General features: G+C 34.9%; 1 protein-coding gene across 3 annotated transcripts in view; it reads right to left on the reverse strand.

Annotated features, from left to right (window-relative positions):
* The window catches only part of LOC149534457 (pentatricopeptide repeat-containing protein At4g18975, chloroplastic-like), an 86,269-nt gene that overhangs the window by 2,410 nt on the left and 59,075 nt on the right, over window positions 1–24,784 (reverse strand). For all 3 annotated transcript variants that reach the window (XM_089805315.1, XM_089805314.1, XM_089805316.1), the window contains one exon: window positions 12,077–12,289. In XM_089805315.1, coding sequence (XP_089661441.1) covers window positions 12,077–12,289 — 213 coding nt within the window. The remainder of the gene's footprint in view (window positions 1–12,076; window positions 12,290–24,784) is intronic.

The raw sequence follows: 24,784 nt of genomic DNA on the forward strand, positions 1-24,784 counted from the left end.
AAATAGCATGCCTACATACTTGACCTACTGTATAATGGCTAGACAGCTTTCACTGACCGCAGCGCAAGTAATTCAAACTACCTGCACTGTAGCAGTTCTTTCCCCCCATGCTTCATTGGTAAATAAGTCATTTTGTGAGGTCAGTAGTTAGTTCTTCTTTCCTTGGCAGGAAGGTTGCAACTGGTTCAGAATGTTTTATCTGTGAATCATATTTACTTCTCTTCAGCTTGGTTATTTCCTAATTATCGGTCTTAACATTCCTGAAAAGATTATGAGAGTTTTTCTTTGGTAAGATGGTCTGGAGAATAAGAAAAGGCATTGTGTTAAGTGGGACTGGTGCTGTCTTCCTAGGAGCAAGGGTGATTTGGGTATTAAGGACTTGAAAGGTTGCGGTATTGCATTGGCTTCAAAATGGATTCTTCAAGCTCTTACAATTGAGGACCCTTGGAAAGTCTTAGTAATGAACAATATTAAAAGATTTGTTGTTAAACGGGCCAAATGTTGGAAGGATGTTCCTATCTGTGATATAGTGTTTCAAAACTTTCAATAATCCATTTTTGGCTCCCAAGTATTTCAATCTCTATGGAAGGCGTGGTCCCAGGTTAGGAATTTTAATATTATTATGTTCAGGAGGCTATTGGAGGCTCTCCTACATTTCAGTTCTTGATAGATCTATCTGGTGGGGAGTGGGGATTAATGGGAAACCTCTTGCTTTGACTCAAAGTTGTTCTGCTAAAAACTGGTATAAATATGGTATTTCGTTGGTTAAAGATATCCTGGTTGACAATCGGTTGAGATCATGGGATGAGATCTCTGCCATCTATAAGATCCCTAATACTCAGAAGAAAACTTATTCTTTAAATACTAAGGCTGTTTGTAATTTCTTTCCAGGGAATATTATGAATACTGATAATTTCTTGCAGCATGTTAAATGAAAGGATGTTACTGAATTCTTTAAGATTTCTACTAAGCAGATTTATTATTTGTTAAAAGAAGGTTGCTCTACCTTTGAAAGAGTGAATCAAGGCTGGGATCTAGATTGGTCCGACTCTAAATGGCATTTTATATTTGACTTTTTTTGGCATAATCCCTGTGAACCCAAAAAAGCTTATTTTCGGTGGCTTCTTTTATTGAGAAAATTAGCTGTTGGTAATACTCTTCCTTCTGCTAGGGGTAACCCTATTATATGCAGTCTATGTTCTATTCCTAAGACATTTGAACATTAATTTTTTTAATGCAGTTATGCTTGTGGTGTCTGGTCCATCTTTTTGGTTCTCCCATTACTTGGAACAGTTGCCCTGGACTCTCATGGAGTGAAATTCTAGCTGGCTTTGTGGAATCCTTTTGATTTAAAATCTAATACTTTCTGGTCTGTTTTAACGTGTGAAATTCTATGGCTCCTCTAGAAGGAGAGGAATGGAGAGAGTTTTCAAAGGAGAAGGCATCTTACTGGTTTTGGATGTTAACTCATACATTTTCAAATTATGTCACAAGTTGCTGCTTCTCTTGAGATCTTCAGAGATAGATTTATGATTCTTATGAGAGGACAAATGTTGATTCACAAAAAAAATGTTATCTCCTTTGAATATTTTACTACACAAGGATATGCTGAAACAAAGAGAGTTGGATGCACTTAACCAGTTCATAAAGGATCTCAAGCTTGATGATGGATAGAGTTGTGTACAGGAAGGCCCCATAGCTAACAGACTTGGTATTGATGGCTCCAATACTAAAAGATTGGATGGAGAACAAGATACCAAATATCATATCGATTTATAGCTTCCTGTTGATGTATTATATAAAGCTTATATATTGCACTCTTTTTGTATATGATGTAATATTTTGAACTCTCTGCTGACAAGTGTTTCGATTACATCTCAGTGTATAGTCAGCTAGAACTTTTTGCTTAGGCTTGGATGAAAACGACCCTTTTTTTGTATCAGCAGCAATGAACTATTCTGATATAAAAAGTCAGTAGTTAGAGTCCAATGAATATTATTTTGCTCTGATAGTATGGGTTATTGGTTATGTACCAAGTGTTTGTCAGCTTCACATAGTTACAAACATCGAGTGGTTGAAGGTTGTGTTCCTTTCAATAGATTGTATCATCAGTGAAAGCAGTACAATTTGTCAGATTGTCATGTCCCCATTTTGCCTTGTTCCCATGGGCAAACCAGGTTTTCTATATGATCAAAGCAATTTTTGGCCTAGGCGATTTCAGTTGTGGGCTAATCAAGGTTGTTTCAGTGGGATTTCCATACACTTACTATGTTTAATAAGTCAGTAGGCTCAGCATTCTTAGCATTGCAGGGTTAGACTAGGAGCATCTTGCCGAGACCTTTCCAGCGAGCTATCACACATGCATATTTGAGTCTGTCTAGTTAGAGATTTCAAACCCTGAAGATTTAACAACTTTATTATAAAATGACTTTATAACTTAAATTCATGTTAATGCCACTTTATTATTTATGGGCACTTTATTTCCAAGTGAAGGGAAAGTATTATTACAAGAGGAAATAAAGAAACAAAAAGGGAATGCCGAGTATCACCTGTTTGTGCTTAAAAGAGGAAGAGAGAGCTCATTTGCATCATACTTGGTTTTGTAATTTGGATTTTCATTCTCTCTTGGAGAGTTATTTTTGAAAGCTTCAACTTTCAGCAAGTGAGAGGATGGAAACCCTCAAGCTTGGACAGTGGACAGAAAACCATTGTCGGTTGGAGACATCGTGCAAGTGTTTCATAGAATATTCCAGGTTCATCTTTTCTATTATCCAATCTTCTTGTAGTTTCTATATCTACAATTGAATTTCTTAGTTATTTTACTAAAGAACTTAAAAGAACTTCAATGACATTAATTCTGAAACTGTATTTCTACTAGAGATTTAATAAAATAATATTTTGGGACCTCTTTTATTTGGTTGTTTGTTGGAGTTATTATGGCGAAATCTGAAATATAGCGCAATATATATTTGTTTAAAATTTTCTGGTTTTCCGTTAAGGGTTTTCAGAAAATATTTGGTTAGGGGTATTAAAGTGGTATCGGAGCATCGAGCCTACCATCTTGTTGGGTATAATCAAAACCCGTTTTCCTGTCAGCCTGTGAGGTCCAGAAGAGTTTAATGTTTCAGGAATAAAGATCATTTTGTATGGTGCAGAAATTATATTCCGAATGTCCACGGCATTACCAAAGTTGCTCTTATAAATATTTCAGAGAATTTCTGAAAGGTGCGTTAATATTTCTGAGACAAGAAATATTAAGGTCTCAAGATTTGTGTTTGGCCTGAGTCAATTCGGATTTTGGTATAAACAATTAAAGAAGTTGGTTTAAAAATAGTTTCCAATGACTTCATTTATTAATTCATGGCGGTTTAAATCTAAAGCTAATATTACTGGATTCTCTATATTTGTTGTCTGATTTTTTATTTAAAAAAATTGAAGTTAATCAGCACTTTAGTTCATTATGATTTACAGGCTTTATTTCATACTCAGATACCATTAAAATTGGTGTAGTGAATGTGTTCCACAGACTTTAGTCGATGCCTTCATATTTATTAATTAATTATATGCCTGAGAGACCAAGTTTTCCTTTGTCAGCGAAAGGCTTTATTGGGAGATAATCCCATGTTGAAGACTTAAGTTTGTAATGAAATATTAGCAACGATACCAAATAAATCATTACAGGAATATTATTATTGGTGTTGACTTATATAAGTCATTCTATACTACATAACATTTGGTATGGGCCATTCAACATTTGGCATGAGAGATATAAAATGAAAAGATAAATATTTGCCAGTGCGGCATATATCGTAAAGATATTTATTTGGGGATTATCAAAGACAATAATATTGCAGAGAATATAGCGGGCTGGGAAATATTTAACCCAAACTATATATTGTTGGCCAAGTTTATCAAGGTTGTTTCTAATGTTGTTCAAAATTTCGAATTACTATTTGTGGACAAAAAGAAGTTGCAGGTGAATATAAGAAACTCTGGCAATTTTTGTGAAGGCAGATGCTTTCGTCTAAGTGAGGTGCTTCGAACAGTTCACTGATTTTTGGGCATCTTCTCGCTAATGTTATCCTTCTGTCGTCAGTAATTGCAGGCAGGAATACAAGTTAATATTTGATTTTCCAGGGTGTTATTAACATAGGAAAACACTTCATATATTGAGGATTGAAGTTGAGCAATATAAGCCTCCAGAAGTATTACTAAGAGAGTGTGCAATCAATGTTTTACTGGAAACATTCCAGGACATACAGTGCAAAGAAATAATTCTCCCGTGCCATGATATCCAGCCAGTAAGAGTATTGTTCAGGCAAAGGAGAGTGTGTTGTTATAACTTTTGGCTGTGACATTCATGGCACATGCAACAATCTGAAAACAGCATCATTTCATTGATGGTTAATTACTTATGAAGGTGGTTATCAACTGTCGTGACGTTGACAGATGTTTGGCACAGTTTTTCCCATTTGAGCCGGATGTAATAAATTTACCATTGCTAGACTAGAACACTTATTTGCTATTCACCTACAAGAAATTGGCATTGCTAGTAATTGTATGTTCTACATTGAGTTGGAATAGGAATTAGTGAACCAGTGATCATCTCAGACAAAGACGTCTACCAGGTGTTTGTTGAAATGACAATGCTTTTTATTACTGTATTAGGAGTAAAGAGTTCCTGAATACTACGGTAGCAGATTCCCAGATTTTTGAGATTTGGCCATTACACAGTTTGTATTGGAATAACAATAGTTTTCGGAGGTACCAAAACGGAAACAGGAACAGTAAGGGTGATTAGCATAAAACTTTCATCACCAATCTGAAAAAGTTGTGCTAGAGGGTGCAGTTCAATTCTGGACTGGGATTTGCAACAGCTATCAGGTTCAGTACTAACTCAGTAAAGCTATGTTTGGAGGTTGGAATCTTCGACAATTCTCTTGCTGTGTGTAAATGGTAATTACTGTTAATTCCAAATTTACTCATTGGTCTGCCTAAATTGCACTGCTCTAGTTGTAACTGATAGTGAAATTGCCCCAAATTTGTATTAGAATAAGAAGTAAAAAAAGATGGACAACTACTGTCTATCAGTTGGAAATTGTTTTTGTTGTCACATTCCACATGTTACAAGAGAGCAAACCAAACATTGTTATGAGACACTAAGAAGCTGCAAGGAAATCTTTGAGTCCATAGTCAAAACATCTGTGTCCATAATTGCAGAACAGTCCCCTTGACCGTTTGGTTTAGTTTGAGGAAGAAAATATGAAGTTGAACTTATAATTCATTATAGATGTGAAAGATGCATGGTTTGGAAAAAGTCAGAAAGGACCTTGTTAGAATACAACAACAATTATTTGAACATTTACAACCCGATACTAGACATGTATGATGAGTATAACAAACTTTCAGCACGGGTTCAAAGTGATTTACCCTTCATTGATTATGTGGATTTTCATCCAAAGCTACAAAACTGATATGGCTAAAAAGAAGTAATATGAATCAGCCCAGGATCTTCTTGCAAAAGACAGGTGCAGAAATTTATATGAGAAAGACAATAATCAGCTTACTGGTGGTCTAGAAAAAGAAGAGCAACCAACTACCACTAATTTGCAGCCTTCTCATGAAAACGCAAAAGATGTTAAACATGGTGCAGGTTTACTAATGGCTGGTATGGAGGTATAGGTTTCATGTGTGGCTGCCGACACTAATGCTCTTGATGGGCATATTGATAGCAAATTGGAGGAGACTAACCAAGCAACCAATGATGAGGACTCAACATCTCTTGAGAGTGCCGATGTTGATTTTGATTCAGACTTAAGGGTCTCCACATATGGTATGGATTCTTCTTGTGATGAATTTATTTGTGATCACAGTATTGTCCCTAATTCTTTTTCTTAGCTGGGTATGAAGGATGGCATTGATGATGTGGAAATGCATGATGAAACACTTTCTCCCACCTCATGTGCATTTGACCTACCTCATACACCTACTAGTTCACCTTATTTGGAGTCAAATGAAAGTGACTGAAGATTTGATGCAGCTCTATCACATTTCGATAACATATATGAGATGGTTGAGAAACATTTTTAGAAGGAACAATTAGAGAGAATACAAAAAGGACTCAAAGAGGAGTTCTCACACTTGCATATGATTAAGGAATGGATGAAAACAATGAAATCAAATTATCTACATCTTCTTTCAAACCATGATCATCTTCTCAAACTCACAAAGATTTATTCTAAGGCACTAAGGAAGAAGAAAGAAGAAAATGGACATCCTGGAGGTTTCCTTAGCAACATTTCATGAGGTGGAAAGTCAGATTGTTGAGCTTAATGAGGAGTTAAATTTGGCATGCTCTACCTTGGCCCAACATTCAGATGTAGAAGTTGAGAAGGTTGATAACAATGACAGCGAGAGGGTTGATCAACATGGACATCTTTCATCCACATTCATGGGGCACATAGTACCGTATAATTGTTGAGCACACCTCACTGTATAGCCACACTGCATAATCTCAACCTCAACCAATGACTCATTATTGTTAGAGTAATAAAGTATTTTTCTTATTAATTAAATCATTTGATTTAATTATTAAGTCACTTATTATCTCTAGTGTACTTAAGCTAAACTTTGGGCATATAATAATTAATTCTTTTAATTAATCATTATCATGCAACCTAGGTTAGTTACCTTTTAGGGTTTTGATCTCCTTTTATAAGGATTGATCTCTTTGTAATTTATTAATTTACTTTTGATAATAGCAATTTCTTTTTTTTTGCTCATCAAGAATGTCTCATCAATGGATCTAGGAATTTCAGCCTCCATAACTTTTGTTTCTCTTTTCTGACAAGTGTTTGCATGCAGGTGATTCTTGGGAGCTATGGGGTTGATTTTTCATCAACTTCAACATGGTACCAAAGCATAGGGGCATGAAGATCTAGAACTCTGATACCATGTTTAAGTTGATGAAAGATTAACCCCATAGCTCCCAAGAATCACCTGCATGCAAACACCTGTCACGAAAAGAGAAGCAAAAGCTATGGAGGCTGAAATTCCTATATCCATAGATGAGACATTCTTGATTAGCAAAAAAAGAGATTGCTATTGTTAAAAGTGCATTAATAAATTACAAAGAGATCAATCCTTATAAAAGGAGATCGAAACCTTAACAAGTAACTACCTAGGTTGCATAATAATAATTAATAAGAGAACTAATTATTTTATGCCCAAAGTTTAGCTTTACACTAGAGATAATAAGTGACTAAATAATTAACTCAAATGATTTAATTAATAAGAAAAATACTTTATTACACTAACAATAATGAGTCATTGACTGAGGTTGAGATTATGCAATGTGGCTATACAGTGAGGTGTGCTCATCACTTTTCGTTTGATCCATACATGGAGGATTTGATGAGGCACATATGTGGATTGGCTCAAAGCTAGTATCATCTATTATGGGATGGTGGGTTTCCATCTCCACAAGATGGGATTAGAGGTTGCAAGTATCTGAATCAAGTGATTATAGGAGATTATTTATAGGGGCATCAGTCAAGTTTCCACTATCGCAATATGCATTCGAATGGGTTGGCTACTTGTATGTCATAGAGGGATACATGTTTAGAGGGTGGTTATGGTGACAGTTGCTACTAGGAGTTTTGCAGCGGTTGGATGTAGTTGTGAGGTTGCAAATTTCTGTCATAGAGGTCCCATGCGGATACAAGTTTATAGGGTGGTTATGGTGACAGTTGCTACTAGGTGATTTACTTGCAAAGTCAACACATTCATAGGAGTTTTGCAGCAGTTAAATGTAGTTGAGGTTGCAGATTCCTCCAGTGGTTTGTACCTCCTTATGGTTGACGAGTGTGATAACAGATTGTTGTGGGACCCAGGAATTGGCAGAGCTAGTTGTATGGCTTGGTTGGGTTCCACTTATGGGCTTCACCACTTCTGACATGGTGAAGAGGAGGTCAAATTTGAGCGATGGGAGTCCAATGATCACCTTGGGCCTATTTTGATTTTTATGGATTCCTTGTTTGAGTGAGATTGGGAGAGTGGGTATGGCATATATATTTGCACAATAGATGGACGTATGACAAATTGGCTTTCTGAGTTTCTCTCTACTAGGATGCTCACTCTCATGACACGTACTATTAGATTGTCTCACCATTTCTAGCATGGTGGCATGGTAAATTGTGTCAATTGGTCAGGAACTATCATCTCCATTGGCGTAGGTGTTATAAGAGCTAGATTATGATATCAAGGACATCGCACAGGTCTACACTTGGGATCCAAGTGGAGCATGCAAATGGATGGTGATGGATCAAGCAGTTGGGAGGAGTGATTTGTTGCATTTCATTCTCGATGAAGACTAGTATATTATTGAGCTCCTGCCACCTCGTGATATTAGAGATGTGTGCAGTTATGGTTGGAGTGAGGTACTCAATTGGGTAGCAAGCATCTCCTTTTATGATAGTCGCACATGGCAGGTTGTCCTAATTGGGTATACTCTTGAAATTGTTTGGATGTCAAATATCCAGTTGAAGGGTGTTTGGGTTCATATTGAGTTGTTTTACGACTCCTTGCTTATTATGTTCATTCTTTTGATTTGAATAAGGGAGTTTTGTGATGGGTGTAATGGCATTACTCACCCTTGGATAGGGAAGAAGTGGCCAAGTATGGGGGAAGGGGTTAGTTGGACTCCATGGAATTGTAGAGTCTCTTCTCATGGAGAGAAGAGGGTAGAAATGCAAGGTGTATGGGCCCTTGCATGCCAATGTCATTGATCTTGCTTTGGGGGGGATAAGGAGGAGAGAGTATGGAAATTTATGTGAATTCTAGCCTTGGAAAGGCATGGTTATTGTATGCTCTACATTTGGAAATCTCCTACATGGAGGTCCACCTTCACCCCTATGTTATTGAATCCAATTGTGCAAGCCTTAGATGGGTATTTTTGTGTTTTGTTAGCACAACAGATGGAGAGAGTATCATCTTTGAGGCAGATCTAAGATCCAAGCATTTGGTCCAAGCTTACAAATATGAATTGCTTCGGGGCAAGCAATCTTTGAGAAGGGAGGATTGTCATGTCCCCTTTTTCTAGCCAGCGAGTTTTGTTGTGTCATTAGCCCGTTTTGGCTTGCTCCCATAGGAAAACCAAGCTTTCTATATAAATAGAGTAATTTTGGCCTAGGCAATTTCAGTTGCGGACTAATCAAGGTTGTTTCAATAGGGTTTCCAAACACTTACTACATTTAGTAAGTCAAGAGGCTCAACATTCTTAGGATTGCAAGGTTAGACTAGGAGCATCTTGTTGAGATCTTTCCGGTGAGCTATCACACATGCATATTCAAGTGTCGGGTTGGATATTTAAATACCTCAAGATTTAATGACTTTATTTAATTTATTATAAAGTGAATTTATAACTTAAGTTTGTATTAATGTCCCTTTATTATTTATGGGCACTTTATTTCCTTAGGTGGGGTGGGGGGCGGTGGGGGGTATTATTTTAAGAGGAAATAAAGAAACAGAAGTGGGAATACGAAGTCATTTGTGCTTAAAAGAGAAAGAGAGAGCTCATTTTCAGAATATTTGATTTTGTAATTTGAATTTGAATTTTCTCTTTTGGAGAGTTATTTTCGAAAGCTTCAGCTTTCAGCAGCTGAGAGGACATAAACCCTCAAGCTTGGATAGTGGATGAAAAACCATCTTCGGTCGGAGACATCGCGCAGGTATTTCACAGTGTATTTCAGGTTTATCTTTTATATTATCCAATCTTGCTGGAGTTTTTGTATGTGTGATTGAATTTCTTGGTTATTTTACTGGAGAACTTCAGTGACATATTGATTCTGAAAATGAATTTCTGCTGGAGATTTTAATGCAATAATATTTTGGGACTTTTATGACTTCTTTTATCTGGTTGTTTATTGGAGTTTTTGCTGGTGACATTTGAAATACATTGCAATATATATTTGTTTAGAAAATTATGAGTTTCCATTAAGGGTCTTGAGAAAATATCGGTTTATGGGTATTACACAGATCGACTTTGATTCTTGGCTGACCATCTCTGGTCTTATTCCATAATAAATTCATGTGCAGATATAGATTATATTACTCCTGTATCTACTATGCACTGTCATCTCCATTATTAATTCATGTATTATTTTTATCAGACAGCAGTAAACAAAGTTTACTATTTTCTTTACACTGAAATTGGGCTTTCATCCTCTATAGATAAGTTTACATATACTATTCTTTTTTTGCAACTTTTTATCCAAACTTACTGGAGAAAAACACAATGATTCAAGGAGTTTGAAGGACTCAAAACACATTTTTGGGAATTTGGTGGACATTTTTCACAGGACAAAATGCTAGTTTCTTTGAACTTATTCACACTATGAAGTTATGAATCAGCCCTATCAGTCCAGAGTCGTGGGATAAGAGTCTCTTCTTTGCCATGCCTTCTTTGACACAGATAATTTTAAGTTTTAACCACTAGAGAATTGACTTCAGTAGTTACATTATGGCACCAAACTAGAGATCAATGGTTTCTCTACACACAGAATTTTCATATTTATGAAAAGTTATCTTGTTAAATAAGTATTTGTGGTTTTCTTGAAGAAAAGAAATGTGAAGATTCATAGATTGTGTATACCTTATCATAAACAGACAGTGAAGCTATATAGGCTCAAACCGATAATAGTGTAAAAACAGGATATGCCAAAAAGCAAAAAAACGAAAATTGGATATTTTAACAGAAAATCAAAAGATACCATCAGATGTCTGCGAGCAGTACTGATACAAAATAGTGAAATGTACGACTTCAAAAGCTAATGAAGTGAACCAATGATACCTCGTCATCTAACCATGATCCTAATCTTCCTAACCAATGCACTTTGATCTCACTTATTTTAGTCTTCAGACAGATGCATCATGGATTTTAGGATTATTATGTGTATTTCAACACTTTAGCCTAGGGTCACTGGAGCTCACCGGCTGATCATGATTTATGTCTTTATTTTGGCAGGGCCGCATGCAAATTGTGACAAATCAAGACAGTTTAATTCCATGTCTACTTTCATCGATACTTTTCTGTTCAGGATCATGGACTTCCTAAATACTTGCCTGCAGCCTGGACCATGTGGGCAAGGACATCTCACCATTTTTCTCTCCATCCATGAAGATTTGTCAACCTTAGATGTTAGGAGAGACTCTAAAGGAAGCATCCAGCCTAGGATTTTTAAACTGAAATCACTCGTCAAAACATTTTCCTAATGACTTTATCAAATGCTGCATTTGTCATGTGACAGTGACTGTTGATGTTGCTGACAGATCCTCCTGCTCTAAGCATTGGTACGAAGTCTAAGACAAATGATCACATTACCTTCCTACCTCAGATTCATGCCAAGCAAGGGAACAGCGCCCCACAGTGAATATGACGCAGATGAAGATCAAAGCATGAATCTGAGGTAGGAAGGTGATGAATTTAATTCTGAGGATTGCTCAGGTTTGAATTTGCATCCTTTAGTACTTCTCTTGTTTTAGTGATTTCAATTTAGTTGTCACTCTTTCAGCTCCTTGTATTCCTTTCTACCCTGATACTTTTCTATTTGAAAATGGATGTAATTTTAAATCCATTAAACTATTTTTATCGTTTATGGACATTGATATGCATTCTTCCTTTGTTCAAAGACTTGAACAATGGTATTGCATCTATGTAATCTTTCCCATCTTTTAATGAAACTTCTATCCACTTTAAAAGGGGCATATGAATATTTTGAGCCTAGAATGGAAAAATAAACCCATAATGTCAATAAGACTAGCAACCCACATGATCAAAACCCCCCAAAATATATATAGCTTGCTTTCGTATTTCTCTTGAGATCAAACTTTATGCCTAAGTAATGTGAAAAAGTTCACACAAAATTGAAATAAACAAGAGACATGAAACAAATTACTATGCTCATACAAAAACAATGCACATTAACAGACACTTCAGAACAATTTAAAATATTATGCTTTCTTACAAGAAGCATGTATAATAAGAGACTTCAAAAACCTAGTGGTAGTAATAGGTCACCTTTATTAGCCTTTCAGGCATATTATTCCGTTGGTACATTGATAACATGTAAGTACATAATTGCCAGGGGACCGACTGTAAATTATTTCCTATTCTTGCTTCCCAGAAAACATGTGCTTCCTCAGCTCTATGGTCTTTTTCTAATGCACGTATGAGCTGCTCATATGTATTCATTGTCATGCATTGTCCTTTACTCAACATCCATTTTATCACCTGTTTAGTTCATTGACACAAATATCAGTCATGAAAATGGTGCATGCATTAAAACCTTTTTAAAAACACTAGAATGCCAAAGTTACTAGAAGAATGAACCAAGTCTGAGCCAGAAAATTTCTTTAAATTAATCATCTAAATAAAGCATATGAGCTCTGTTCATTTAAAACTAAGATCCATTGTTGAAGTCTTCTTATTTTCTTCAATATACCGAAACAATATTATAAATGGGCTTCTAGCACCTTTCATTTAAAAGAATAAAGAAAATTGAGCTCTAATGTGGGTGGGATACAGGGAGAAGGAAGAAATCCTTATTTTATTGTCTTTCCCTAAGTTCAACCAAACTTAGATTACAGATCTTCTAGATATCAAGGGAAAACAACAAATTCCAAATAATCTTTCACAAGCTTTCCTGGAGGAGATAAATTTAAATTAGAAGATACTTAAGCTGCATTGCTACCATTTCCCATGATGTCCTGTCTTAACTAAAGAAGTACTATCCTATTGAATATCAAAATCAAAGAAAAGTGAATGCATGTTAATGATAAAAGGAGGGAAGGCTTGTGGAGAAAACACCATACAAATGCTTTGCCAATTAGTAAGGGGCTAGTAGCCAAAATGATCAAATCTGTCATAGAGGAGCTTGTGTGCCTTTGTCATGTCCTAACAAAAATAAGAATTCATTTAATTGAAGAGAAATCATTATTAATAAAAATAAAGAAAGTCTTAGATAATTTAATTTAACAATCTCCTAGAATAAAAGAGAATTAAATTGTAATTATGGGTCAAGATATAAAAGGGGCAATTCGTTTGAAATAGGCATCCAAAAAAGGATCAAGGAAATAAGTGTTTGTTGTGTAATCGGAAAAGGAAGAAGCAGAAGTACAGATCTGATTAAAATAAGAAGTGCAGACCTGATTATGAAAGCCTGTTTCCCTTTTAGAGGACAGAAATAATAAAGAGTTGCACTCTTTCAAAAGGTACAAATGGTGAAAGGCTGTGTCTCTTGCCAAAGGTCATTTATGATGAAAAGGTGTGACCTCTCCTTCACATTGAGAGATATAAAGGGAAAGATCAATAGGGAATGGAATTGGAAACTTGTCTCTTCGTTGAATTCAAAAAGATCAATATTTAAGAAGAGAGATCAAGACATTCAATCAATCAGAATAAGATAGACATCTGAATATGAACAGAAGATCAGAATGCTATAAGGTAAACAGAAGACTTATATAATCATGTGATGCAGAATGATTTGGCTGACTATGTGTATGTCTATGCATATGGCTGGAAGAGTTTTGAGGATTGCTGTCCAAGAGCTGGATGAACTTTGAGGAAAGTCATCCACATGATTAGCACTCTAGCTGTCTTTCTTCATTCTCAATCGTTAATGTCAGTGCAGAATCCTCCTCCTTGTTCCTACCACTGTGATTTCATCTCAATTCACAAGTCGTGATGATGGACTTTCTTTATCAAGGGTCTGATTTACATATTTCGTTAGGTAGTTTGTTACATCCGAATTTTTGACCTAATTTAATATACAGCCGTTATGTTTCACATTAAGTCAGTTGACAATTAAATTTTTTATAATCCTATGAAATGGTAAGATGGTTAGTCGTTATAATTTCATGTGAAGATAACATGCTAAGTTGATTAATTATCACGAATTCATGAAATTGAAAAGGCGGTTAGCCGTTATGATTATTTATGATTATGTAACTTGTTATAGTAATATGATTCAACTGCAAAGAATTTCCTTGGAGGAAGCACGTCAAAGGGGTGGAAGCATTGTCAAAAAAGAAGTAGGCACAGGAGCATCACCATCACTGGGCAAATGGGTTCAGAACCTAGTGACTTGAACATCAAGATACAATCGATGGAACTACATGAGCTATTCAGTAAACAATTTAAAACATAAAATAAATTAATTAAAATATAATACATACCTTAAAGGTTTGATTGATATTTCTCAATATTATTTTAATTTATACTTATGTACATACACAGAGATAAATATCAAGTGACACACTATAATATTATCTTTCTTTATAATATAATGATGCCGCCTCACAAATAAATCTATGTATGTAGATAAATATAAAGAATAATAATTTCGATTTTAAACCTTCAAATTTTCTTCCAACCTTTATTCTTTCCTTTTTCCTTATTTGAAGCCGATTGAACACTTGGCATTTTAAATTGGCAAATATTCTTTAAGTTACAGAAGCCAAAAAGTCTTTTAAAACCTTTTTATATCATAAGTCGAGGGAGAAGGCGTACATCATTTCCAAACACCTGACTACCTTGCTTTTGCTACGTTTTTCCAAAAATTATTTCCGCCTCCCCATAAGACCCGTTCTCATTCTTCTTGTGCCAATATTTCTGCAACTACCAGTTTGCATTTTCTTCCCACGATTTCATGCCCCTTCAGACATTCTGCCAAAAATCGTGAGTGTTATTTTGGTTGGAGCTATGACTTGATCTTTGCAAGTAAGGTGTGGCGAAGTAGCTGAGGGTTTAGCAAGACAATATCATCAATTTGTCCAAGTTATGTGAAACACCCGAAAACAATATTTCCAATTTGATTTCCTTGTATAAAAGGTACAATAACATCGAATTTCATAGCAAAAAGTTTCAGCATTTATCATGATGATATCTTGTTTGATATCTTGTTTGATTTTAAAAATTGAACTTCTTTTAATTTAGCCTTGTTCATGGCAAGTGATAGCCAAGTAACCATAGTATGAATCAATAAATCATTATGCCAATGGATATTAGAATTAAACAATAAATTTTGCAATCTCTAAGAATATAATCTCTCAAATCACAGGTTGTAAAAGCTAGAAGTACCTAATTAATCATGTTCCAAGCATAGTTGTATACTTCTTAACATATCCTACTGGTTTCAAATTTCCATAATAGCTAAATTGTAGTTATAATCATCGGATAGAACCTCTTGAGAAAGAGTTATTGAAGATGCAATAAAATCATGATTTAAATATACAATTTGGAAATAAGAATCAATGATATTTCTACTAGTTTTAAAGAACATATTCTTTCAAGTCACAGTTTGTGATAAGCTGGAAACATATAATATTCTTTTACTAGTTAAGGATCAATAGAAAGAGCGGATTGCTCTAAGATTCAAACACTTGGGAGTCACCCAACTGTATAACCAAGGAAAAGGGTGAAGAGGTGAGAGAAAAGAATCTACAATAACATGAAACAAAATCAGTTATGACATAACAATGTTTATCATTTTCAAAAGGAATCATTTAATAGCTAATGCATGATCATGTTTATTATATTCTCCTACTGTAAAGTCAAGTGGTGTGATTAGATACCAGGATGCTCAGTAGATGACAAGATGTTCCATATCTATTCTGGATAAGGAGGGTCTTTCTCGTTAGAGATTGTGTGGGTATAAGTTATGATCCGAGGTTGGGTGGTTGAGCCCCTGACAATGTTTCCCCTCTCCACAAAATGTCGAACGTGCACCAGATAAAGATAAGCCATGCTTTCAAGCATAAGTCGGAAACATGTATTTTTACTTTTATGATGTATGTTCAAGTAGAAGGTAAGATTAATTGAGTTGTATCATCGTTACAGTTATTTCTTTAAATGAAAGCAATTCCTATCGTCAATATAATCGGTAACCAGTTAGATCAGTTGATCTTCTAACTGAGTATGGAATATATCTATAGGATTGTTTTCTCAGTTTTTCATATATAAGAATAATGATTATGAGCCTATTTTCTAATCTTATGTTAATGCCACAGTTAAGCAAATCGGAAGGAAATGAATGATACAGTGGTATCTAAAGCCCTAAATGATACAGTGGTATCTGATGCCCTAATTGATACAGTGGTGTGTGATGCCCTAGTTGATATAGTGGTATTTAATGGTAATCATCATTTGATTTTGATATAGCGGTATCGGATGGTAGTTGTCATTTGATATTGTTATAGTGGTATTTGTGGACTAACCTAGGTGGTTGCAAAAGCAACGCTAGATTGATTTCGGTCTCGAATTCCATGGTATGTAGATTTTAATGTCCATAGTAAACTCATTGATGGTGTTTTCAATTCTTAGTTAAGAAATTTTGTTTAACTGATTTTAACCGTTAATCTCATTCATATGAACGCAACTGATTTAACTGTCTTCCTATGAAAATGAAGTAATAACTGTAATTCTTGGATATGTTAGTTGTTAATTAAGACTCAGGAAAACTGGTTGTTACAAAGTTGACCTCCTTGTCCTTTCAAATCAGACTTCACTTGAGAGGAAAATGGATTTATAGCCTTAGTTTTACCTCTTTGACACCTTCAAGTCAATGAGGTTGAAGTTGAGATTTTCTTTCATATTGTTGAAGGAGACTTTAAAGTTTTTGTCCATATGTGGACATGAGGGGGTCGGTATCCGACCACTCCAAGTCCACACTTCACTTGCCTTACACATGGGTTGGCATTCCCATCCATTTTCTATTTGCAATTTCATTTCAAAACTCTTTCTTTCTCAGAAATTTCACTTTAACTTCCAAGTCTTGATCAATTTCATTCTTTTTGTAGAGAATCTGATTTCAACATTTGTTGTTTTCAGCCTCCAAAACTGATCAAACTTGGAGAGGACTAGTTTTCACCATTGATTTTACCTTTTTCAATTCCCCAAAAACCAAGGAATGGAGATCCTTTTGTAAACATAAAAAAATGCCAAATGAATGCTCAATCTGCCTTTTTATTTCCCCAAACCTAAGGCATCCACTTTTAGGATTTTCCTGTTTATTACTTTAAGTTGAAATAACAACTTAACTTCATTTTATCAACTTTATTTCATGCCTCTTTCAATTTATTTATTAAATTGCTTTTAAAAACAACTTATTGAGGCTCCCTAGGTGTCATTAACATGGTGGCCCCCTTATTTGTTACTTTATTAAATTAATACTAAGTAGCTTTATTATATTGAATACTTTATTTTACTAATTAAAATATAAAAACCATTACTTTGATATCCCATTTTATTTTTGAAAACCATCACCTAAACTCCAAACTGAAAACTAAATGTTGCTACTACTCCAAGGGCGATATCTTAATGAAATAGGACAGCTCACACTCTCCTAAAAAATAGGGATTCTCCTAAAAATGAGGTTATTGTCTCTAATCAACCGAAAATTCCTATAAGACCTCCTACTATGCTCCACAACTCTTTGGGTGGGCAAGAGGTCTCCTAGAAAATAGTAACTCCCTTGAAAAATAAATGGTTGACTCTAAACATCCAAAAATGGCTCCTAAAGCCTCCTGCTCAACTTCACCAACTCCGGGTGGTCAACAGCACACTAACGGTCTAAAAACGAATAGGGATCCCCATAACTAGCTTTAAGAGGACCTGTGAAGTTTAACCCTCATGGTTCAAATAATTTTGTGATTAGGATGATCAAAGTGGCAAAAAATCTCTTCAACATCTTTCCTACACTCTAGCATTTGTTGCACCTCATAACCTATTGATGTGTGTTTTATGACCTACCAACAACAAAACAATATATCAAGAATCTCATCCTCTCTTGATGAAAATCCCTTGTATGGTAAGATTGCAAATAGATCATACGGTTGACTCCAAGGTTCTTTTTGTGTCAAGTCTTAATTGTGGATAAGCTCGATGGTTGATATGATTTGTCGTTAATCTCAAGGCACCTTACATTTGCTTCACTCCGATTGATTTCAGATGATACCAAAGATGAAAGCTATTTAAAAAATTTGCAATAGAGTACTTCTTTTGGATTTGCAGCAATATGCAGAAAGCAAAGAGAAAGGGTTTAGGAATTATACTCTACTCCTAAGGGTAATGATAACAATGATTTCTGCTTTGATGGACTAACTCCAAAATAATCAAGCTCCACTTTACCAAGTTATACCACAACTACATGAGAATTGATGCAATATTCAAGGGGTTATATAGATCACTTTCATATCATAAAAAAGAATATCAAAACAAACAATGTTCATTGAATGATAGAAGTTAAGCATACATAAAGGTGGGGTTCAAGCTAGCTATGCACAACGGCTTACAATCAGTAAACTATCAAAAATATGAACCATGGAATTCATCAAAATCCTATTGTGTTCTCTATTAAAGTCGCAACACTTTTATCTAATAATCCAATCTAAATGAGGGAGCTATGAAATCAAGCAAGTATTAAGACTCATCAAATGATCACCAAACTTCAACAAAATTTTCTTGTCTTAGTAGCTCTTAGCAACAATCTCAGAATTCCACCACTTGCAAATGAGAAATGAGGCCATTATATAGGTCCCTAGTTACGAGTGCCCTAGATCAAAACAATAACCAATGGCCCAAATTCTTCTACCTTATCCCTAATCAGGGTTAGGGCAAGATGAATCTACATTAATGAAAGAAATTACGTTGACCCATCAAGTGGAAGCCACCATCTTTGCGGGTAATAAATGCCCACTACAAATGCCCATTTAGGAAGAGGGGTAAAATGAATGCCCACTACATGCACCCACTATGCATTAAATGCATCTCTGTCCAAAATAGTCTACCTTTGACTTTGTCTTTTATCTGCTCATCACTCTCTCCGGCTTGTCCACATTAACACTTGGCCTAAGTTTATGTTTGCATTCAAAGGCTGTTATCGCCCTTTCAAATTCTCTCAAGTTGCCCTCCCAATCCAATAAAAAATCCTTAATTCTATGCATAATATTTGAAAATAGGGAGAAATTCTCAAAATTGTCACTATTGAAGTAATTGTCTATCTATTGTTATTTCATTCTCCGCCAACCTCTATAATAACAAGGATGCAATTGCATTGGAGATCTCTTGCTTGATATTCTCTGGTACCCTCCTCAACCGAGTAGATACCTTGGTGAAATGTTCAAACATTTCCTTGGTTGTGATCACTACATTGTACCATCAAAAGAAGTCTCCTTGACTCGAAGACACATTTTCATGCATATGTTGGACTCTCTTAAAAAGCCATCCTTCACTTTGTAGAAATTGCGCTAGGGTACATACCATGGTCCATGATGGACTCTTTCTTGTGTCTCAAATGGGATTTCTTGCAAGAGAGGATTTGTTGCTTCTAGTTTTCCAACATCATAACATTATGTTAGCTAACAAACCCCTTTTGAATTTGGACACGGATTTAATTCTATGGAGGAATTTTGACTTAGAAACCTTCCTTGTACTTGGTGAATTCGATGCTTTAGGCAAATGTGTTCCATGAGTGATTTTCTCATAGCATCACAAAAATTCATATCTCTGATCACCAATGAGATTAGGCTAATGGATCCTATGAATTTTAAAAATTCCTCCAAGTACTTTTGAATTTTAGTGTTACCATGAACGGATATAGAATTTGGAGGATTCCTTTAGCATTCAAAAAAAACTTCAAAATGATTTCGTTTTTTAATCTCACGTGTGAATAAGACTATTTTCTAGAAGTGCTCTTCTAATCTACCCAAAACAAACTCACATTTCAATGGATTCAAAACTCAACATTTAACCTCAAAATACTTCAAGATTGAAACCAAAAGGGGAAGGAACTCTAGAAGACGAAAACTAAAGCTACTGAAATGACACAGCCCAAAAAGAGCCGAACTTGCAAAAAGAAACGGGGGTCACATCTTCGATGGGTGTTACATCCCAATTTTTGACCTAATTTAACATATAGCCGTTGAGGTTCACATGAAGTCAGTTGACAGTTAAATTGGTTATAATCTTGTGAAATGATAAGATGGTTAGTTCTTATAGTTTCATGTGAAGATAACATGCTAGTTGATTATTTATCACAAAATCATGGAATTGAAAAGGCAGCTAGCCGTTATGATTATTTATAACTTGTTATGATAATATGATTTAATTGCACAAAATTTCCTTGCAGGGAATATGTCGAAGGGGTGGAAGCATTGTCATAAAAGTAGGCACAGGAGCATCACCATCACTGGGCAAATGGGTCGAGGACATAGTGATTTGAAAACAAGATACATCTGTGAGACCCGCATGAGCTATTTAAATAAATAATTTGAGAAACATGAATAACTGAGTTAAAATATAAAATGTACCTCAAAGGATTTAATATGATCTTTCACCTTATTATTATAATAGATATATCTATATACATACATATAGATATAAAAATGAGACGGCGCCATTATATTATAATAATTTAATAAAGTGATGTCACCCCATTAATATTTACATGTACATATATAAATATAAGACTATAATAATACTTGAATTATAATAACATTCGAATTATAATAATATTCGAATTATAATCTTCCAACTCTTTTTCCATCTTTTATTCTTTTCCTTGTTTGTAATCAACTTAATACTTGGAAATTTGAATTGGCTTATAATCTTTTTAAACCGATTAACACTTGGGATGAAAAATCAATTTAATAATTGGCAATTTGAATTGTCTTATAAACTTTAACCGGTGGAAGCCAAGAAGTCGCAGCATTTCCCTTTATATGGAAGCCGTGAAAGGAGTTTGGGACCATAATCCATATTTTTGATTTCATTCTACTGTTACGTTTTCAAGATATCTTTGCCTTTATACACCCGACCACCTTCTGCTACGTTCCAGCCTCCTCTTTGCCCATCATACACCCATTTTCTAGTTAATGCAAGAGCTGGATTTACTGTTAATTCAATCAGTATTACCATTTTTAAGCAGCGTTCACTGTTATTCTAATCTGAAGTTTCTATTCACAAGCAGCGTCTTAAAATCTTGTTGTCTATGAATCGATCATCACAGAAGACGGAGTTTCTTAGTATTCTTTGGATACATTCTTAGCAATTGAAGGAGAGCTGGATTATCAAGTCGTTTTTGCAAATACATCAGCAAAGACCCAAAACTATATCAGGTTATGTGTTAATGTTACTCCAATATTTTAATTACAATTGATTTCTATATCTACAGCTGTAGATTATCTTCATTTATAACTATATAACTCTAGGGAGTTGCTTACCAATAAGCATAGTGAAGTGTCCATAACATGGAATGATAAGTTATCTTTACCAATAGACTTTGGAATCGGATGATATTTAATTCTGCAAGTTTTAAAGAATAAATTTTCTCAATCACAGATTGTGAAATGCTGAAAGTATATAATCAATCCTGCTCCAAGCATTGATGTATATTTCTTATCAAATGCTACTGGGTTCCATTCTCCATAACAGCTAAACTGTGGATGTAATTATCGGATAAGACCTCTTGAGAAAGAGTTATCTAAGATGTAATAGAATCATGATTTAAATATACAATATGGAAATCAGAATTAATGATATTTCTGCCTGTTTTAAAGAACATATTCTTTAAGGTCACAGTTTGTGATAAGCTGGAAATATATAATATTATTTTACCAATTAAGGAACAACAGAGAGAGTGGGTTGCTTTGAGCTTCAAACACCTGGGATTCACTTGGCTGTATAGCCAAGGAAAAGGGTGAAGAGGTGAGAGAAAAAGACCTGCAATTAACAAGAAAACAGAATCAGATGTGACCTAACAATCTTTATCTTTTTTAATATAAATTATTTAATAGTTCATGCATGATCCTGTTAATTGTCCTCCTATTGTCAAGTCGAATGGTGTGTTTAAATACCAAGACACTCAGTAGATGACAGATGTTCCAAGTCCAATTCCAGGTAGAGAAGGGCCTTTCTCATTAGAGATTGTGTGGAGAATAAGTTAAGGTCCGAGGTTGGGTGGTTAAGCCCCTGACATTGTTTCACCTCTCCCCGAGTTGTCAAACGTACACAAACAAAGATAAGTTATGCATTCAATTGTTTGTCAGAAACAGGTATTTTTACTTTTAAGATGTAAATGCAAGACTAAGGTAAGATTAATTGAGTCTTATCATCGATATAGTTACTTTACATTTAGTTGCAAGAGAAAGATTTATCTAATGGAATGTTATATCAATTGTTCATTTATATGAATAATAAATATGAGCATATCTTCTAATCTTATGTTGTTGCCACAAGGAAAGGAATAATACAGTGAAAATCTAAAGCCCTAATTAATTCTGTGGTATATGAAGCCCTAAATGATACAGTGGTATCTGAAGCCCTAATTGATTCAATGGTATCTGAAGCCCTAATTGATATAGTGGTATCTAATGCCCTAAATGATCCAATGGTATCTAAAGCCCTAAATGATCCAAGGGTAATCGATGCCCAAATTGATACAAAGGTATGTGATGGCCTAATTTTATATAGTGGTACTTAATAGTAATCGTTATATGATATTGTTATAGTGGTCTTTGTGGACTAATCTAGGTGATTGCAGAAGCATTGTTACAATAATTAATGGTTCAAATTCCATGGTATGTAGATTTAAACTTCCATAGAAAATTCATTTATGTTATTTTAGTTCTTACTTAAGAAATTTTGTTTAACTGATTTTAACCGTCAATCTCATTCACATGAACGAAACTGACTTAACTGACTTACTATGAAATTGAAGTAATATATGTACTTCTTTGAGTATGTTAGTTGTTAATTTAAGACCCGGAAAAACTGGATGTTACAATGGGCGATGTGTGAATAGGTCATAAAATTTGGCGACTTCATGGGTGAAATGTTGAAAACTTAATCTTTACCCACACAGATTGCTCTACTTCAGGTGGATTATTCTTTCGAACATTTGTAGAGATTTCAACGTACCCACAAAAGCCAATTTTCTAATCTTCCATTTCATTTTTCTTTTCTTTTCTTTGCTCTTCCTTTCTTTTGTTTTTGCACATTTTTCCCTTTTGTTTGGCTCATGAGCAATGAAGCTTTGCTTTGGATTAAGGAAATAAATGTAGTGCTGAAGATTCAAAATTTTCAAAAGTCGAGGCCTCTCCTAAAGAAAGTGAAATGACTAGGAGCAATTGATTAGGTCAGAAAAGATATAGCAATCTCAAAATTCAAGTGTTAAGATATGTTATATGATAAACCTTCTGAGCCAAGTAAACATTCTAACCTAATGACAAACATAAGAAAGACAACCTTAATTTCTAAGGATCTTCATAAAAAGTTATCCAAGAATTGAGATAAACAAGACTTTAGTAGTATCTTCAGCTGAAATTCGAAAACACACAAATGACAACTCCCAAACCTTCAGTCCACTTAGTAAAAACCCGAAACATAAACTAAAACCAAAAACGAAAGGGAAAGAAAAATGAAACCACCTAAGTAAATTGACTCAAAGGAAAGAAAACACTAAACTAACAAAGCAAAAAATGACCCAAACTACAAGCAAACCAAAATTCCACAAAGGGAAGGGAAGCCAACGGAAAACAAACCAAAATCCCCTCTAAACTAAAAAGGAAAACCAAAGGGAAACACAAAACAAAAGGGAAAACAAAACAAGGGGTGAAAGGGAAACCTAAGTGAAGAAATGATGCTTGAGGAACTATCCATTGATGGGCAACGAGACTTCCTCACATGTCACAATCTTCAACAAAAAAGCATTGTCTCCTAGTATCTCAAAAAATATGATAAGGACCCATCCACATATTGTCAAACTTGTCATGATCACCTTTCTTCTCATAAGTCTTAACCCAATATTAAACAAAATCTAAAATTCAAAAAAAATTTACCTTGGCCATTCTATCTAATCATCTTTTTAACACGCCTCAATGTTTTGCAAACTTCTCAACTGCTTGATCTCTTTCCTCTTCCAATAGCAACAACTGTGTCAAATGTGTTTGCACTCTATCTTTACATTTCATGTATTCTTGAATGAACTAGTGTATCAAGATCCTCAATTGAATCAGAAAAACTACATCTTGTTTGTCAACCAAAAGATAGGGAGACGTCCCTATAGAGCTCATAATTTTGATTCTATCTTCCCAGAGAGCAAACCTCAATTGTGTATGCCAATCCTTGGGATTCTTACTAAGCAACTTCTTGATTGCACTTAACAAGTTCTTGTTTGTAGATTCTGCCAATCTATTTCCTTGCAGATAGTAATTTGATGAGAACTTCAGTGTTATCACATAGTCAAATGCGCAATGTAAAAAGTTCAAAGATTTAAATGCAGACCCATTGTAGCACACTAGGACGTGTGGACATCCATATCTGGTAACAATATTCTCTTCAAGAAATCTAATGATAACTTTTGATGTGTATTGTTGAAGAGTCTAAGCTTCTAACCACCGGGTGCAATAATTTGTAGTAGTCCTGATATACTTGTGTTGTCCTAAAAAAGGTGGACAAATCAGACCAATAAAGTCTAAAGCCAATTAGGCAATGGCTTTACTTCAATAATGGGTTGCAGCTGCATAACAAGGTTCCTTTGACGTATGGTAGCAACCTAACAAGTGTGACAAATATTGCACATGTACATAAGCATCCTTAAACAATGTAAGCAAATAATATCTTGTCTTTAAGATTTGATGGGCGATAGCTGCATTGCTTCCATGACCAGTTCCATATTTACTGTGAGAACGTTCGACGATCTTCTTTGCTTCTTTCTCGACACATTCAAAT

The sequence above is a fragment of the Cupressus sempervirens genome, chromosome 10 (genome assembly GCF_028749045.1).
Source record: "Cupressus sempervirens isolate cs-2001-9-10 chromosome 10, ASM2874904v1, whole genome shotgun sequence".
In the NCBI taxonomy this organism is placed as follows: Eukaryota; Viridiplantae; Streptophyta; class Pinopsida; order Cupressales; family Cupressaceae; genus Cupressus; species Cupressus sempervirens.